Source organism: Aspergillus melleus (genome assembly GCF_016097325.1).
Source record: "Aspergillus melleus strain CBS 546.65 chromosome Unknown contig6, whole genome shotgun sequence".
In the NCBI taxonomy this organism is placed as follows: Eukaryota; Fungi; Ascomycota; class Eurotiomycetes; order Eurotiales; family Aspergillaceae; genus Aspergillus; species Aspergillus melleus.
The window spans coordinates 2,007,160-2,024,417 of NW_025763375.1; the positions used below are offsets into that span (position 1 = coordinate 2,007,160).

General features: G+C 49.8%; 9 protein-coding genes and 3 non-coding genes across 13 annotated transcripts; 5 read left to right on the forward strand and 7 right to left on the reverse strand.

Annotated features, from left to right (window-relative positions):
- Positions 1 to 334: 334 nt before the first annotated feature.
- Positions 335 to 2,200, forward strand: LDX57_010421 (fungal specific transcription factor domain-containing protein; the record flags this gene model as incomplete). Its single annotated transcript, XM_046092174.1, has 2 exons — positions 335 to 1,979; positions 2,036 to 2,200. Exons 1-2 carry the CDS (start codon positions 378 to 380, stop codon positions 2,198 to 2,200), a joined length of 1,767 nt encoding a protein of 588 aa, XP_045948152.1. The 5' UTR covers positions 335 to 377.
- Positions 1,565 to 4,489, forward strand: LDX57_010422 (FAD-dependent oxidoreductase). The gene is made up of 2 exons (XM_046092175.1): positions 1,565 to 2,246; positions 2,300 to 4,489. The coding sequence occupies exon 2, from the start codon at positions 2,370 to 2,372 to the stop codon at positions 3,777 to 3,779; it is 1,410 nt and encodes a 469-aa protein (XP_045948153.1). The 5' UTR covers positions 1,565 to 2,246; positions 2,300 to 2,369; the 3' UTR covers positions 3,780 to 4,489.
- Positions 3,939 to 4,421, reverse strand: LDX57_010423 (nuclear transport factor 2 family protein; the record flags this gene model as incomplete). The annotated part of the gene is made up of 1 exon (XM_046092176.1): positions 3,939 to 4,421. One exon carries the CDS (start codon positions 4,419 to 4,421, stop codon positions 3,939 to 3,941), a length of 483 nt encoding a protein of 160 aa, XP_045948154.1.
- A 301-nt stretch (positions 4,490 to 4,790) lies between the features above and the next one.
- Positions 4,791 to 5,627, reverse strand: LDX57_010424 (alpha/beta hydrolase; the record flags this gene model as incomplete). The annotated part of the gene is made up of 2 exons (XM_046092177.1): positions 4,791 to 5,144; positions 5,202 to 5,627. 2 exons carry the CDS (start codon positions 5,625 to 5,627, stop codon positions 4,791 to 4,793), a joined length of 780 nt encoding a protein of 259 aa, XP_045948155.1.
- Positions 5,628 to 5,862: 235 nt separating this feature from the next.
- ryh1_2 (Rab family GTPase) lies at positions 5,863 to 6,552 on the reverse strand (the record flags this gene model as incomplete). The annotated part of the gene is made up of 4 exons (XM_046092178.1): positions 5,863 to 6,264; positions 6,314 to 6,402; positions 6,451 to 6,462; positions 6,528 to 6,552. 4 exons carry the CDS (start codon positions 6,550 to 6,552, stop codon positions 5,863 to 5,865), a joined length of 528 nt encoding a protein of 175 aa, XP_045948156.1.
- Positions 6,553 to 6,871: 319 nt separating this feature from the next.
- LDX57_010426 lies at positions 6,872 to 6,959 on the forward strand. Its single transcript has one exon. It is a non-coding gene; the product is annotated as a tRNA-Asp (tRNA).
- Positions 6,960 to 7,421: 462 nt separating this feature from the next.
- Positions 7,422 to 8,654, forward strand: LDX57_010427 (alpha/beta hydrolase; the record flags this gene model as incomplete). The annotated part of the gene is made up of 2 exons (XM_046092179.1): positions 7,422 to 7,435; positions 7,490 to 8,654. The coding sequence occupies 2 exons, from the start codon at positions 7,422 to 7,424 to the stop codon at positions 8,652 to 8,654; spliced, it is 1,179 nt and encodes a 392-aa protein (XP_045948157.1).
- A 280-nt stretch (positions 8,655 to 8,934) lies between these two features.
- Positions 8,935 to 9,743, reverse strand: LDX57_010428 (sugar O-acetyltransferase; the record flags this gene model as incomplete). Its single annotated transcript, XM_046092180.1, has 3 exons — positions 8,935 to 9,018; positions 9,107 to 9,512; positions 9,571 to 9,743. 3 exons carry the CDS (start codon positions 9,741 to 9,743, stop codon positions 8,935 to 8,937), a joined length of 663 nt encoding a protein of 220 aa, XP_045948158.1.
- A 476-nt stretch (positions 9,744 to 10,219) lies between these two features.
- On the reverse strand, positions 10,220 to 10,291 carry LDX57_010429. The gene has a single exon. It is a non-coding gene; the product is annotated as a tRNA-Ala (tRNA).
- Positions 10,292 to 10,320: 29 nt separating this feature from the next.
- Positions 10,321 to 10,392, reverse strand: LDX57_010430. The gene has a single exon. It is a non-coding gene; the product is annotated as a tRNA-Arg (tRNA).
- Positions 10,393 to 10,661: 269 nt separating this feature from the next.
- Positions 10,662 to 12,518, reverse strand: LDX57_010431 (uncharacterized protein; the record flags this gene model as incomplete). The annotated part of the gene is made up of 1 exon (XM_046092181.1): positions 10,662 to 12,518. The coding sequence occupies one exon, from the start codon at positions 12,516 to 12,518 to the stop codon at positions 10,662 to 10,664; it is 1,857 nt and encodes a 618-aa protein (XP_045948159.1).
- Positions 12,519 to 14,907: 2,389 nt separating this feature from the next.
- Positions 14,908 to 16,695, forward strand: LDX57_010432 (uncharacterized protein). Of its 2 annotated transcripts, XM_046092182.1 has the most exons (4): positions 14,908 to 15,046; positions 15,122 to 15,253; positions 15,320 to 16,050; positions 16,101 to 16,695. In XM_046092182.1, exons 1-4 carry the CDS (start codon positions 14,991 to 14,993, stop codon positions 16,547 to 16,549), a joined length of 1,368 nt encoding a protein of 455 aa, XP_045948160.1. In that variant the 5' UTR covers positions 14,908 to 14,990; the 3' UTR covers positions 16,550 to 16,695. The 2 variants fall into 2 exon arrangements, with proteins under 2 accessions (XP_045948160.1, XP_045948161.1); XM_046092183.1 differs by having other exon boundaries at positions 14,908 to 15,253.
- The last annotated feature ends 563 nt before the right edge of the window (positions 16,696 to 17,258 follow it).

The window sequence follows — 17,258 nt, forward strand, 5'->3', positions numbered from 1 at the left end:
ATTGAAGATCTCCAGCAGCGGGTTGCTAAGCTCGAAGAGCTTCTTTCCGTTCGGTCTGGTTCTGTGAACTGTGAAGAAGTGCCGGGGATATCTATTTCAGATGTCAGGTACGAAGATCATCTCTGGGTGGTGTATACAGTCTGCTAATCACGAAGAGATTGAAGGAATGAAGTAGAGCAGTCAGAAGCACCGGCTCCGTTTCAAGGTACGCTTGTGGTGAAGGGGAACAGGACTCGGTATCACGGTCAGAATAATCGAGGTTCACTTCTAAAACAGGTGATTGACATTTCTTGCGACCGATATAGAACCTTGACTGACAACATGGACAGTTCCCGGAAGCCAAGCAGTATATTGCTCAATTCATCAAAGACCCAGTCATGATCGGTTTAGCCAAGGAGGTGCAGTTCCTTCAAAGCAAATCGCGAGTACCGTCAAATTCTCCCGCGAGTGTCTCGGACTCGGAGTTCTCTCCAGAGCTGATGCAACTTCGAACACACCTACCTCCCAAAGCAGTATGTGACCAGCTATTCGAACTATATACGCAGAATTTCGAAGGGGTGTTCTGTATCCTTCACATAACTTCTTTTTCTCGTCAATACACGCAGTTCTGGGCCGATCCTGACGGTGAGAACGACCGGTCAAGTGCTTTTCTTCCTCTCCTTACGGCTGTTTTGACAGTATCAATCAGGATTGCCAAACCCAATACTAAATTCGGAAACCTACCTGCGTGGGATTATCTCAATAACGCGGCAATTGATTTCATTCGAGCGTGGCAGCGTAAGCTTGGCAGAAAGCAACAAACAGAAATTGCCACGCTGCAAATTGAGACGCTGGTTGTAATGGCTCGTCGACTACGACTAGAGTCCGCAGAAGAGATATGGAGGGCGACAGGCAGTCTGGTTCGCTCAGCAATGGTGATGGGGCTGCATTTGGACCTTTCCCGGTACGGAAACCTATCTGTCTTACAAGCTGAAATTCGACGTCGGCTGTGGATTACAATCGCGGAAATGGATCTCCAGGCATCTATTGAATCAGGGATGCCGGTCATGACACCAGACCTTGATTATGGAGCGCTCTCTCCCGCTAACCTCGACGATGTTGACGTTGACGATTCGACGGTCGAGTTGCCACCCAGCAAGCCCTTGCATGAAGAGACAAGGTCTCTCATACAGGTCACTCTAGCTAAGTCGCTAAGGCACCGCATCAAGACCATGATCTTTGTAAAGAATGTTAGTCCGGGGCAGGACATGAACGCAGCCTTAGAGAACGGGCGAGTATTAGAAGATTATCTACAACGGATTCCGGACTCACTCAAGCTTGACTGCAATTCCCAGGATGATGAGACCCCAGGACATTTGTTAAACCGCGTTCTACTGGACATCCACATTCGCAGACCTCTGCTTTGCCTCTACCGATCGGTAGCCATGCTTGAAGGTCAAAAGGAAGAAGGGTACCATACACTACGACAATTGCGTTTGGAATCATCATTAGCGATCTTAACCTACCAGGACTTTTTTGACCCAAATGTGGGCGATCCCGATATTTTCAGCTCCAATGTTTCTTGGGATATGTTCCTGGCACTCTGCAAAAATGACCTTCTTTGGGCTGCGCTGAGTGTGTGTGAGCATATGAGATTATCTGGACAGACACCACACTCAGTCCAGACCCCATCCAGCAATTACAGCGTTGGTTTTTCGGCCGAACATACCCCGACATATAGCAAGGGTATCATGATACGCACTGTCGAAAGCACTCTTGATGCGTTGATACGGAGGATTGCCGACCCTGGGACCAACGTGAAGGACATTATCCTTCTTGCAATTGTTCTCCAATCAGTGAGAGCTCGGGGCTCTACCCAGGTGAAAGATTATCAAATGCAAGAGGGGGCAAAGAAGGCTTTCGCGGCTTGTAGACAGTATCTACTTCCCTCCGTCGCAGATGAATTTGCAGCAGGAAACGTTGCTGACGTCGCCCAAATGGTAAGCTCTACTTCCTCGGTTTGCATTCCTGAAACTTTCTGATGATGTATTTTTAGCTTCATTCAAATCAGGCCCTGTTCCCTAACGGTACAACTGGATTCGAGCCTAATGTCCCACTGCCTGATCTTATAGGACCATCCTCTAGTTTGCTTGACGAATTCAACGATTTCCAAGGAAACATCTTTTCCTTCGACGACGGATTGTTTGCGTGGAACCCATGAATTTTTATCTTTTAGTTCTACGAAACAACGCAACATCTGCCTAAAGGTATGGGTCTCATCCTGCAAATTGCCAATGGCTGTTTGGCTGATCTCCGATAGCCCTCCGGATCCGAGCCCGGATCCGAAGTCGCCCGGATCCGAACTGCCCTGGGAGCGAAGAGCTGCAGCGATGGAAGGCAATCATATGGATGTTGTGGTTAAATCCACATGTTCTGCTACCAACACGCCATTTACAAGATCACTACAAATGCCTGGGAATTCCCCCAACTTTTCACAACTACAATCATCCTCACAATCTCAACAATCCGCAAACCCGAAGCCAGAGCGACAACTGTCTTGTGAAAGTTGTAGAAACATGTCCTCCACTCAGAACGTCGCTATCATCGGTGCCGGCCTTTCAGGTCTCACTCTGGCCCTCGCACTACACAAGCAGTCCATCCCCTGCACTATCTACGAAGCGCGACCCGCGCCCCTCGACATCGGTGGCGCCATCATGCTCTCTCCCAACGCTCTTCGCATCCTCGACATCCTAGGCGTCTACGAGCGTATTCAGCCGCATGGTTATGATTTCGACGAGTTGCACTTCCGCTCTGCTAGCAACGAGCCCGTTGATGTCTATGAGTTCGGCAACGCCGAGAAATACGGCTACCGCGGCATGCGCATCTACCGCCACATCCTCATCTCGCAGCTCTCAGTCATCGCCGAGGAATCCAACATCCCGATTCAATACAACCGAAAGTTCTCACACATTGTGTCCGAGACACCCACTGACGTGACATGGCAATCCGTTGACGGAGCCACCGAGAAGGCCGCCTGTCTAGTGGGAGCCGATGGCATCCACTCTCGTGTCCGCAAGTACCTCTACCCGGAACTGGAGCCGAAATTCACCAACATGATGGGCGTGACGGCTGCTGTGCCGACGGCGAATCTAAAGGTCCCCGAGGGATACCAGTTACCCGTGACAATTATGAACCCGCAACATGGAGCGTTCGTGATCGCGCCGCAGCAGCAAGACGGGTCGGAGGTGTTGATCGGGCGACAGAAGCGTGCGCCAGAGCTAGATCGTGCGGGCTGGACGGCACTCATGAACGACACGAACTGGTGCGTGGAATTCCTGCGTGAAGCCGCGGATGATTTTCCGGAAATCGTACGAAGCGCCGTATCGGATATCTCGCCTGACAAGATCAACCTCTGGCCGTTCTATGTGGTGCCGAAGCTCGAGAGGTGGAATTCGGAACACTCTCGAGTTGTTATTATGGGTGATGCGGCACATGCGATTGCGCCAACTTCGGGGCAGGGTGTCAATCAGGCTTTCGAGGATGTGTATACCTACTCCTTAATACTGGGTAAGGCAGGGCAGTCTCAACTTCATAGGGCGTTGCAGGCGTGGCAGCGTGGTCGACAGGAGCGGGTTGATAAGATCTTGGAACTCAACGCGAAGATTGATAAGCGGAGGATGCCGAAGCAGGAGGATCAAGATACCGTGGAAATGGGTGAGGATTTTGATTTAGAGTGGCTATATGGACCTGATTTCGCGGCAATGGTTGAGGGATGGCTTCGCATGGAGGGCTTGGAGTAAATTTTGTCAAATATCTGATGCTCGTTATGCTATTGTGAGGGAGTTGCGTGTTTCTGTTCATCAAACACTTCGATTCAATCATAGACACTTATATGATTTCTTGCCATCTTGATTTAAAGTAGCCAAGTTATTCCACCAACTAACAAATCCAATCCCTATTCACTCCCCCTTAATAATACCCCAATCTCCCTCCACCCAAGTCGAATTTATCTTGATTGCCTTAATCCTCCACAGACCTCCATCTTCCTCCCGTTTGACAAGATCAACATAGTACAAACTCCCACCCAACAATCTCGGCTGATCCGCCTCCATGCCCTTTCCCGCACGATAGTGCTGCGCAATCGACGACGCAGTCAAAGACGCCTCGGTTCCGTTATCTTCAATGTTAATCCGGATATTCGAGATGAAGTGTGTGGTATCGAGCTTCGATATCGGGTCGAAGCAGCCGGTGTGGATTTCTGGTAAGCCTGAGAGAACGCGTCCGTTGATCTCGAACGTGGAGTCTAGGAGGAAGGCGGAGTCGAATAGAGCAGTGTCTCCTGTGTCGAAGCCTATGACGCACCGGTAGAGTGCGTCGGCGATGGCGTCGCGGCCGGTTAGGGCCGGGGTGAGGGAGGCGGGGAGGGTGGGGATGGTTGTCATTGTGAATGGTTCTACTTCAAAAGAATATTTATGATTATTGGAAAGAGTCACAGATTTATGGATTCAGGGTCGCTGAAGACAGACGTATAAATGTACTTTGTGATGAGTTCACATCTCATTGCGTGGTCCTTAAGGCCGCTTATCTCCGCTGGCGGAGATAGCACTATGCCGAGCGATTGACCCAATAGTAGTCGAATAGAATAGGCAGACACAAGAGAACAATTTATCTGTTGGGAATGGATGCTCGTATATTCAGAACAAAAAATGCTTTTCTGCATCCCTTCCTTGGCAGAGCATACCAAGCGTAGGCCGTAGACAGTAGTTGAAACCCAGAATCACCTCGCATTGATCACTAGACTGACTCTATATCTATGCCGAAAACCGGCCTATAACATCCTGTAGCACACCAACTGTCTCTCCAATCCCGTTTATAAACGGCCCACAATGACTACACGCCATCTCCTTGACAATCCACTCCTGCCTACTGGCTGCCATCATACCGTATTGCGCGTCCTTCGGCACCGCTCGATCTTCCGTTGTCACAATAAAAGCCAATCGACCGCTGTAGTCCGCATCAGCCCACGCAGGATGTGGCTGCGGAGAAGTGAAGGCGATATTCGAGTGCGGTTTGATACTAGTTTCGAGATCCTTAACTAAAGCCAAGTCGACATCCCCAGCGAAATTGCCGATCGGGTCTTCGGGGGTGTTTAGATCGCGCGACGGCTGAAACTCATTAATTCCCTCACACATCAAAAGGACATAGTTAAATGCTAGACATACCTTATCGAGCAAAATCCACGGGGGCAGATTGCCACCCTGCAAGCCCGCACAACTCAGCCCTTCGGGAACTACAAAAGCACCGATGAAGATCAAACCGACTATACCGCCGGGTTTGCCATGTTGCGACCGCTGAGACTTGGACAGTCCTGTGGCTGCAGCGGCTCCGGGCATGCCCGCGTAGGAATGCATTAGGACCGCTACGTCTTTGCCTTCTTCTTCGACTAAGAACCGTAAAGTCTTGGCGATGGCCTCGGTGTCGGTTTCGCAGTCGGCGACGGACGGATCGGTGGGGCTCAGAGATGGATAGCTGGCATGATGGACGGGGAATCCGGCAGAAGTGAGAGCGTCAGAAAAGGGTTGGTAGAAGGACGGGGTGATCCAAGCTCCGGGGACTAAAACGATTGTCGTCATGGCGTTAAGTTGCATGAGAAGGGTGTTTCGATTTGCCTGATGTGGAACGGGTTCATCGGTTGATCTTATGCCTTGGCGGATGGACCAACTCCAACACGAATAAAACAATGATTGGCTTGTAGGGAATCCGGACCATAAGGCTGAGGGTGTCATTGATTAACTAGAAGCACAGCCTCCGTTCCTCGATAGTTTAGACATGGGGGCCATTTTCCGGCGCTAGGAATTAATTCATATTCATAAATAGATCCCGTCAAGTCTCAAAGCTTTTCCCTCCCTTCTCACTCTCCAGATGTCGTCGAGTGATCTCCTCGAATAGCCATCGAACATTCTCTCCTGTCATTGCACTCGTCTCGACAAACACATATCCCCTAGCTTTTGCTGCCTCCTCGCCAGCGGGGGCGCTGACCTTACGTCCACCTTCTTGGTCCGTCTTATTCCCCACTAGGAAAACCATCGACTTCACCTTAGCCTGTTCGACTTGACCTTTAATCATCCGCAAGGCTTCGTCCAGTGACTTCTCGCTTGTGACATCGTAAACCGCCACAATGACGGGTGCGTCCCTGGTAAACTGCGGAACCAGGTACCAGTATCGATCTTTTCCTGAGCAGTCACATATCGCGAGTCGGAGCGCTTGTTCGCTTAATGATATGTTCTGCACACACCGTTTAGAGGGGCCAATAGTAAACCAATTGGAGGCTTACCAGAATAATCAAGTCCATTGCAACGGTTTCCAGAACTGACACGTCAAATTGATCCTTCTGGAACCGTGCAATCAAGGATGTCTTCCCGACTGTGAACTGGTTAGTGACGATTGGACGTTTTTGGGAGAGGTAAGTACCTTTTGCAGCGCCTATAAAAGGTACCCTTGTGAGTCATTTAATAGGTGTACAACCCTAGGAAATCAGGGAAGCGTACTTAATGAGCGGCGGTTTTTCGACATGGTTAGGTCTTTCATGAGAGGCTGACGAGCCCATGGTGTACTTGAATAAAATATTGCAAGAGGCTTGACAGACAACAAATTTGTCTTCAGGGGGATAGCGACCTCGGGATGATACGAAGATCATCGGCCAGCCCCGCTGCCAGGACTCCAGCACAGGAGTGACTATTACCCTGAGATGGCCATATTAGGCCACTATGATATATTTGGGTACAAGTTGTACATAGAGGTGCTCGAGTGAGGGACAGCGTGGAAGATTGTTTGTAATTCATGTGAAGGAACAGGATCATATATCATTATTTTCATGACATCATTCAACAATTCCTCGATGGTCTAACGGTCATGATTTCCGCTTGTCACTCAACCGAGAACGAGCGCGGGAGACCTGGGTTCGACTCCCAGTCGGGGAGATATCTTTTTTGTCCTTTTATTTTTGGCCGTATGCAGATTGGCGTATCTCTAAAATCCATGAAGGTTTACCAAGGTAGATTGGTGGCTGCTCGCATTTTATGGTCACTGCAATGCGTAAAATAGTTTAGGGGATGGATTGACTCTTAATTTTTATTTATCATACCACTTCCGTAGGCACGCTGCTTGTCGCCGGGCATGAATGGCTACTACTATGTACTATGAGATCATATGCGGACTGATAAGAAAAGTGCTCAGATTCAAAACCCGTAAGATGTGCAAAACGCTTCAGGCACCAGCTCATATATGACGTCACACTGACCTTGTTCCCCTTGATTGGCTCTATGCAGGACGAGCCAGGGTTGGCCACCAAAGCTTAGCCTGACGCTTTCATATACTTCACCTTGCGATGAACCTCTTCAGCCTTATAACTTTTAATGCTGAAATCATTTCCGATACCTCCCATGGCTCCTTTACGGTAAGTGTTCCACAATTGATCATCATCTTGGCATTTTCTCATCATCCACGCCAGGCACCATCATCATACCAATGGCTGGTCTTACCACCAAGTAGCGGCAGCTTCGTTCCTAAAGACATTTCTGCGCACTTTCACGACCCTGCGTATCAAATGGCCAATATCACTTAAGCCACATCATGAATCCACCCGGTTCGTGGTCATAAATCCCGCACCCACAGACCTCTACACGGGCGTCGCAACAGACGCGGACATTCAACCCGCCCAAATCGGAGGCACGTGGTATCCCGAACCCTACAACACTCCTCCGGCTTCTTCGTCCTCTTCATCCACTCCTACTTCTCAAACCTTTTCGCTCGACGAAGACCCAAAACGCGGACACGTCATCCTCCACTTCCACGGAGGATCCTACGTCCTCGGCGACGGCCGCACCTCATCATGCGGGTTTCTCGCCAAAACCTTCCTCGAAAACACGCCCGCCTCACACGTCCTCTGTCCACAGTACCGACTCGCCACGCACCAGGGCGGCCGATTTCCCGCGCAACTCCAAGACGCAATCACCTCGTACATGTATCTGATTCGGGACTTGCAGATCCCTGCGTCCCGGATCGTGCTGAGTGGTGATAGTTCGGGCGCGCATCTCGCGTTGGCGCTGTTAAGGTATATTGTCGACCATGGGTTTGAGTTCGCGTCGAAAGATGAATATCTGGGTAAGGGCAGTGGCAGTAACACCGGGTCGTGCCTTGATATTCCCACACCGAAATGCGCGTGGGCTTGGTCGCCTTGGTGTGATGTCCCTGCGGCTGTGGATACGCGGGCATGGACGCGGAGTGAGAATTACAAGACGGAGTATATCCCCGGTTCGTTCCCTGCGTGGGGAGCGAAACGGTTCCTTGGGGATCTGGAGATCACGGAGGAGAGGGAGAGGTATCTGGCTCCGTTGAAGTGGCCGTTTCGGGTCCCTTGTCCGGTCCTCGTGGGGACTGGGAATCGGGAGGTTTTGTATCGTGAGCATGTGCGGTTAGCAGAGATGTTGAGGGAGCAGGGAGTTGGGGATAGGGATCCGCCGGTGGAAATCGTGGTCGCGGAAAAAGTGCCGCATGATGTTTTTATGATTGGTTGGATTATGGATTTCAAAGAAGAGGCGAGAGATTGTGCGAGAAGGGCAGAGGAGTTTGTGAATGGGATAGGGGGTGATGGTCATGGTTTATGGAGGTTATGAGTATCTGTTGTTTTCGGTTTCCTTCATTGTGGTTTTGTTGGTTTGAGCGTTAGATATGATACGGTGCTCTGTCCGGTGTCTAGTTGATCATGTACATACATAATTTTCGGTTCTATCATGATCGCGATGAGCAATCTCTAGATCTATGTTTCCTGCCAATTCTCAGCCCATCTTCTACCAGCGCATTAACAGGTGTTCCTTAGACCCTGGTCAAGATCCAGAAGTCTCTAATCTATCAGCCATCTTCGACATGCCATTCTTTCGAGCCCTCCATTTCGCTCTATTTTTGCGGCTTGGCCATAGGTTCGATCTTTCGAATAACTTTCGCCGGATTCCCCGCCACAACATGAAATGGAAGCACATCCTACATCCAGAATCAGCCATTCGTACGCTCAACTCCCCACCCCTACCTCGTCAAACAACAAAGCTCCAGAAGGAAAGGAAGAACAAACCTTAGTAACCACACTCCCAGCCCCAACCGTGGATCCCTCCCCAATCGTCACTCCTGGCAAAATCGTCACATTGCCCGCAATCCAACAGTCCTCGCCAACAGTAATCGGCTTCCCGGACTCGGGTCCATTCGTCCCATTCCGCAAATACGGGTCCGTAGGATGCGTACCGCTATAGAACGAGACGTTCGGGCCGACGAGCGTTCGCGAGCCGATGGATACCAAGCACGTGTCCACGAACGTGCAGTTGAAGTTGATGAATACGTTGCTGCCGACTTTGACGTTCGTGCCGTAGTCCATGGCTAGGGGGCGTTCGATCCAGGGGTAGGCGTGGAGGGTGGCGTCTTCTGATTCTTCAGACGGGTTGGATGAGCTGGGTTCGGGGAGGGGTGTTGGGTCGTTGGTTATTCTGTGTTGATTGACCTGTGTGAGTGTGTCTGGTAGTGCCGGATATGGGGCATGCATACTCTCTCCAGAATTCGGCCATCTGTCGACGGCTTAGCTCGTCGGAGTTGTTGAGGCGACTAATGATCCTAGTGCATCGCCTTCGCGCGGCTACGAGGTCAGGCGAGAAAGCGTAGTAGAGCTCGCCGCGCTGCATGCGCGCGAAGTTCTCTTTCTCGTCGACGTTGGTGATCATGGTTTGTTTTTGCGTGGGGGCGGTTCGGATAGGGTTGTACAAGGGGCCGAGCCGGAGTAAGGACGAGTTTAAATAGCATCGAAAAGATTGTATAAGTCTTGCTGCCTCGGTAGCCTATTTTTGACTTTATACTCGGAATTGGAGATGGTCCCCTTGATGTTAACAACATGGAACTGGAGAAAGAGGCTAGCCAGAATCAGTGAGATAATAGCCGCGGTGGGTCCAGACTTCAGAGGTGTTCCAATCATGAGTAGAATAAATGTTCCTGACTGTGGATCTGAGGTACGCTACACAGAATTGCAGTGAAGGAGTGGACCTCGGCTGGTGCATGCCAAGCACGGGAAGCCGATATCCACACCAAAACCAGAACACAATCACTGTCGCCACCCACCATGACGAAAAAAAAAAAAAAAAACACATTCTGATCACCGCAGAGCAAGATATACACAGTCAAAAAGCAAAAAGAGATGGAAGGATGGAGAGGCGGGGAATCGAACCCCGGACCTTTCCCATGCTAAGGGAACGTTATACCACTAAACCACATCCCCGATATATATACTAGAATATATACCGTCCGTGACCGACGCAGGGGTCGAACCTGCAATCTCTTGATTCGTAGTCAAGCGCCTTGCCATTGGGCCAGCCGGCCTAATTGTTGAATATCTTCTTAAAATTTGACATTATATCCTGAACATATACTCAGTGCTCACTCGGATTGTGTTTATACACAGTGGTAGTGTTACTATGTTAGGATATTTGTGTTATTTGTTGCTCACGGTGGAGGAATAGTGCTGGCAACACGTATATCTTATACGATTGAACTCAGTTATGATTCAATCCATGTGTTGTTAAAAATTATGTGCATTCACTATCTCAACACTAGATATATATCTCTCTCGTATAGATCCCACCACACGATCAAGTCCCATTAGCAGGCTGCTTATACACCTCCCCATCAATCGTCGTAGTCAACGTCCCATTCGCTTCGAAAATATTAACCATCGCATCGATCGTCAATTGAAACCCACCCGGTCCGGTCTTCTTGCTAGCCGTCACCGCACCAGTCTGGTTGAGATCCGAGTACCAGTCCAAAACATTCAACCAGGGGTTATCAGCCGACGGGATCCTCGTCGTCACCGACTCACTCCCGTGGATGAAATGCTCTCCGTCGTCGGAGTAGTTACTGTATTTGACCTTAACCGTCTGGACAATCCCCGACGACCCCGCGATAAGGGACACCTTGGCGGATCCACTGGAGCTACCGTGCAAGGTATAGTTGCCAGGTGGGACCGCGTAGAGCTCAGGGAGGTCGCTACCAGGAGGAAAGGGCGTGGCCCAGGGGATCTCGTCGGGGACTTTATAGATTGGGGCTGGCTCCGTGGGTTCGCGATCTGTCCGGGTGGCGAGCATGAGTCGATACCGACGACCACCCTGGGCTGTGGACTCCGGACAGGCGAGCGGGTTATCGCCGCCGCAGGAGGGTGAAGTCACCAGGGCCTGCCAGTAGACGATTTTGGTTCCGTCGGGGGAGAAGGCCGGGTCTGCGCGACCGTTCCAGTTGGGGTCGTTAACGGCGCCGTTGCTGCCGTCTCCTTCTTCATTGATCTGCTGACCGAAGTAGTCGTCGCGGTCGCCGTAGCGGTCGATCAGGATGGGTTGGAAGAATCGGCGGGGGCCATTGTTGCGCGTGGACGAGGCGGCGGTGACGGCCACGATGTCAATTAGAGGTGGAACGTAGCGCATTCCGGACATCCACATCTGTCGGTCGGTGCCACGAGTGTCCATGGCGACGAGCCAGTCGTTGTCGTGTGAGAAGGCCACCGGATCGGTGTATTCGGGGTGGCTGGTCAGACGGCGGATGGCGCCGGTGGTGACGTGAATGGCGAAGACGTCGATGTTGTTCGCCTCCCGGGGAGAGCCGATATAGAGGATCTCGTCGCCGCTTCCGCTGAAGCCGCGCAGTTCGCCGGGATAAATGGCGTCGTCGTGGATGACCAGTTCGTCGCCGTCGGCCATGATAGGTGCCGTGCTATTCTCTCGGTAGAGGATGTTCACGTCGACGAGGTCGTATCGCGGAACCGATGGGTCTCCAGAAGTGGGCTTGGAGTTGAACTTGAGACGTCCGAAGTATGTGAATTGACCACCCGCCGTGAACGAGCTCCAGCCCATGTGTTCGTCATCGGGATGCATGCGCATTTCTCGCGGACTTCCTCCCTTCCCGGACCCGTCAGCCGAAGTGGGCCAATAGATGGGATAGACGTGTGTCGTATTCGGAGTGCAGGTATCACTCCAAAGGGAGGCCGTACCGCAGTCGAGGATATTATGGCCCCAAAGAGCCTGCTTGCCATTGCGAGCAGCATGGGGGTAGTCTCGCTGAGGGTCAAGCGACTGCGCGTTCTTCTCAGGAACGCCACAGCTAAGACACTTCCATGCGTCTCCGTTGGCGAATTTCTTCCCGTCAACCTTGACAAGGATCAGCTGCTCGCCGGAGTAGATGCTGGCAGGTTCCGGAGCTGCCGGTGCGCCGACGAAGTCGACGTTGACGAGTACATGCTTGCCATCCGGGGTGAAGTCTCCAGATTGGAATTCGTCGGATGTTTGGCCGATACAACCAGTTCCACGGGGATTAATCTTCTCCGTACATGCCCCTTCTTTACTGTTTGGTGCGACAGGTGGTAAGGGCAGTTCAACGATAACAAAGGATTCCGGAGATGGAGGAGAAGGAAGGGCTGCGGCCCCGGTGGCAATTAGTAGAAGAGACGAGGTCCAGCGCATCTTGACAGAGCACCTTTGTGGTAATGGCCTGGTAGACAGAGGCATTCATAATACAAGGAGGCAGTATTTAAGAAGATTTGTTTTCTCATGTGATTCTCGGATCTTCAGGGACCAGTTCGTGTCTGGACGTATTACTTCGAAAACCATTCCGGAAAGGGAATGGAACACGACCCACGCGGCCCCATGGGGAAGCTGGATCGAGATATGCCGAGTCCCGACCTGAATGATCAATAGAACAATGCCCTGATGACAATGACATACACCGTACGGACTAAGTGGATCTTGCAACGAGCCCGGAGATAAAGATAATCATTGTTCTAGACGTTGGCGAGGTCCGATTTGCTGACGGCCCAATCTGTCTGAATTGAGCGGGTCATTGATCCCCGAGACGAACTATTCGGCTATACATTCACTCACTCACTGTTTTTCTTCTAGCCATATTCGTATTTATAGAAGATGTTAAAGCTCTAGCTGACCAATTTAACCATTGTCGGGCTCAATACGAGTACGATTCTTGCCAAGGTCGTGCGTCCATGATAGACCTCATCTAGAGAGTCGAGACCCTGGCAGCTTCAGTGCAGGAAAAAGCTCGACGCACTCCCCGTGCATGAGGTCATCACCCTCGCTAATTTCCTGCAATAACTCGATCAGGAAGTAAACATACCCCGTACGACGGTGTCGGATCAACCGATATTGATGACGTCATCTGCGCTATAGCTTTGTGCAGGCTGCATAACATATTTATGTACATAAGTCCGCAGTGGGGTGATACAACTAGCCTACAGAGAAGTATTGCGATACAACCATTGGTTTAAGCATAACCAATTGCAATATGGCTGCTCTTCTGCAATTGATCTACTAAATCCAAACGATTTTGTTGGGGAGAAGGTATGCCGCCGCAGTTACAATGTAAGAGGCAATGGCCCAGGGGGCCTGAGAAACGGTGAAAAAGCCCTCACCCGTTATCAATTTGTACATGTATTCAGACTCAATGGCCAAGCTCGAAAGAATCGGAGGTTTTATTCAGTGGATAAACCGGGGAGAATCCATAACTGTAGATAAAATACTAGAGCCAACTCACAGTAGGTAATAGGATACTATTGCATTCTCACTAAACGCAAACAGAAGGGATTCTGGATGAATATCACAAGATAATACAAGCAAATAAGATGCGTACAACGATCTGAAAATATTCGGATAAACCAAGGCAGCGAATGGATAAAAATAAAAACAATGAAGTTAAAGCAATATGAGGCCTAGTCCTCTTTCCTAGCTCCTACTATCCGTGAGCGGTGGGTGGTCCGCAGGATCCCGGAGGCCACGGATAAATGCTTGCATCTAGTAGACCGTTACAAGTTAAACCACAGAGGGCACTTCGTCTCCTTGCGTCTTCACTGACGCCTCAGAGGCCTCGCGGGTCTTTCATGCCTGGCGCTGGACTGGAATCTACTGAATTCATCGTAAACCTCCGAATCTATTAATGGATCTTATGACAAGGCTCTTGAAAAATCAACTCGGGTCGCGAAGTTGGGTTCCGAGGTGTGTTGGCAATTGTCAAGGCAGACGTGCTTATTCAAGTAATGAGCAGTCGAGCACAGCCTACTCACAGTTAGTGCGGGGTTATGATCACTTCTCTGGGCGGCTACAGATAGCCAAGGCGCCCAGGGCACACGGGCCTGCTACTAGACAACTAGTAGTCACGAACGTGTCTTGCTAAGCGCCCGCTAACTATAGTGACTACTTCTTTAGTCTCGAGGGATCAGTTTTATTACCAGGCAATGGTTCCATTATCCACGTGAGCAACGGACTTGTTTTTTTGTATGAATCCATAGTGAGCTTTATATTATCTCTTATCAATGTCAATTCAGTATAAATCAGCCATGCGGTGGCTTGCTGTATCTGGTCGTTAAGTTGGGTAATATGGCTACAGTATTTTGGGCTGTCGCCGATAGCCTCGTCATTCCTTGGAACAGTTGCTTGGCAAGCTGTTACTACGTGAGTCACGTTTTAGCGCCCGGATGTACTTCCGGGGTGTGCTTTTGCGATTTCAGCACTTCATTCGTGCAATGATCGGCTCTAAAAATAGCACTCTATAAGATAGCACAATATATGGACGAAATAAGTGGCGAGCGCTTAAGCATATCTTGTTGTAGCCTTGCGGTCTCATGGGTCCATAAGATGTAACTGTGTCGACCTCTCATTCACCAGTATGCATGAAAGGTGATTCGCAGAGCCTTGCTGGCGCTAAGAAAGCAAAGTTCAGCTTGCCGCCGCGGCCAATTTTACTAGCTATGGTTTATTTTCTATTCCCAGGCCCCGTTATAAAAGAATTACATCGTCAATGCCCGGATCTTAAATTCTTAATATTTTTCTATCTTTCAAGTTCTTATCAACACTGAAAGCTCCATTTTCATTCCCCATATTGTTCGAAGTTTCTTATAACAAGCGAGGTGGCTCTTGAAGGCCTATAGCATGCCTCGTTCACGGACTGCGGCTGGAGGACCAGTAGGCATTGTTCGAGGGACATCGTGAGTAGCATGCTAAACATTCAATATAATGCACTGAAGATTGAGTACACAATTTGACCTTAAATTTCATTCTAGCCAAGGCCAACGCGAGTCAAACAGTCCCGCGGATGAGTGGTATTCAAACGTAGGTTTTGGGATTCAGCGCACTACAGGACCTGGCCCCGTTCGAGAAGTCGGCCCTGGTCGATTTGTCATTGAGAACAATCCGTAAGGCCCCCTTTTCCAATTTCTGGTATCTTTGGTTTCTCACCAAGCCGTCTTCACGGATTTCAGTTCTCTTTGCCCCATATACCGAGGTACCGATTGGGACAGTGCTATGAGCTACGTTAGGGACGGAGACCGAAAGTATATTGTGAGCGAGGAACCCGGCGATCTCCATTACGGAAGAGAGGCATCGTACTGGACGACCAGCGAAGACTACGCAGAACTTTGCGCACAACGGGCAGGACGCTATCATATGAGAGGAGGCATGGTTCTGCGACACGACGTACCTTTAGAGATGCTTGACAGTGCCTATCATTTCCCTGAGCCTGAGCCTGAGCCTGAGCCGGCGCTCAGCCATGGGAGCGAGCAGCTTATTGATGATCGTCCATATATCAAAAACTCTGAGGAGATCGAAGCCATTCCCTTCACCTGGACCCCTGAGCTCGCGAGACTGACAATTTCTCGCGGCGGAATCCATCCGTTCCTTGGACCTTTAGAGCCCAGCAACGAGTACCCGTATTATATTTTTCACCCGGACTGGGCGCTTCCTGATCCTGCGGATACGCGTGAGTGCCTAAAATGGGTGGGTCTTTCCGACGACAAAATTATTCAAGTCGAGCAAAAGTTCAACGAACTATATCCTGATTACCAAGGACCTGTCTGTGGATACGACGAGAAGTACACATCTGGGGGAACACCTGGAGGGCGTAATTATATCGACTTCCCGGTTGTCGCAAGAATGGTGAAGGTGTACTACGGCATGGTGGATCACTGGAGTTCTGACCACGAGTATACTCATGGTAAGTCTTTCAATATTATAGGCTCTACGAATGTTGACTAATCTAGTAAGAGGGCTACATTAAAAAAGCTATCCAGCAAGGTTTACGGCCAGAGTTTGCTGTGTCCTGTGGAATGCACAAAGATGATCCCCGCTGCGTCGACGACCCGTTGCTCTTCGAAAGAGACTGGTTTGACACAGCTGCCTCGTCAATCGTTGTCAGAATGGTAAGATCACATTGGGATAAACTCAGCAAGTTTCTCTTGTGCAAACTATGCGACGAGGGAAAAGCATGGAGAGACGATTATGATCATGGCTTAAGCGAATGGTTAGTCCACGAGGGAGAAAGTATGAAGCAGGCCAAAGAGCGGGTGAACAATCTAGATCGACAAGCACTGTGCGAGAGAGCTTACAAGGAGGAGAGAGAAAAGATCAAGCGGGAGTCGGAGGAATATCGTAAGAGGATTGAGCAAGAAGTCGCCGAGGCTGAAGCGGAGTACAGGTCGTTCAGAGAGGAGTAGTCAGATATTGCGACGACAGGCTACGACACAAATTGAAGGAGTCTATCTCTCGGCGGATATAGGGCTGGCCCGAGTGATGATATGTGCCTGAATCCATTCAGTTTCCCTGTTTTCTCTTGATCTTTTCTTTTCGCGCTTGTGTTGCCAGTTCCAAGTTTAGATCATCGAAACCTTCATGCTCCACATATTTTTTTTCACTGCAAATTAGAACTTTGAATTTTAAAGTAGCGAATAAAGTAGGTAATCAGAATGTTAAGAGAAATGAACCACACTTAACGGCATATCAATGTTGACATCGGCTTGTTCATTTTCATACTTATACCTTGAGACTTTTTACCAAGTGAAACAAGTCATAGCACTCTGACGCGATCACTAAGCCCTGACATGACAAACTACAGCGGACCAGATATTAGAAATGCGTTTAATACCATTATATCTATATAATGGGCCGTATATATTACATAGTATTATCATATCGCCCATGATAATGAGTTGGTCACAGGCAGCAATAATAACTACGATGGGCTGAGGTGCGGGTTCAGAACATATACGTTCGCCACCAAATAAACCACCAAAAGCATGCAACATAGCAGACATCTTTATCTCAGCAAAGGAACCCAAATATACAAGTATAACCTTTGGTCCAGCCAGCTTACTCGCTAATTCATGGCGCCATTGCCATTTATTTTCATCAAGCAAGATAACGACC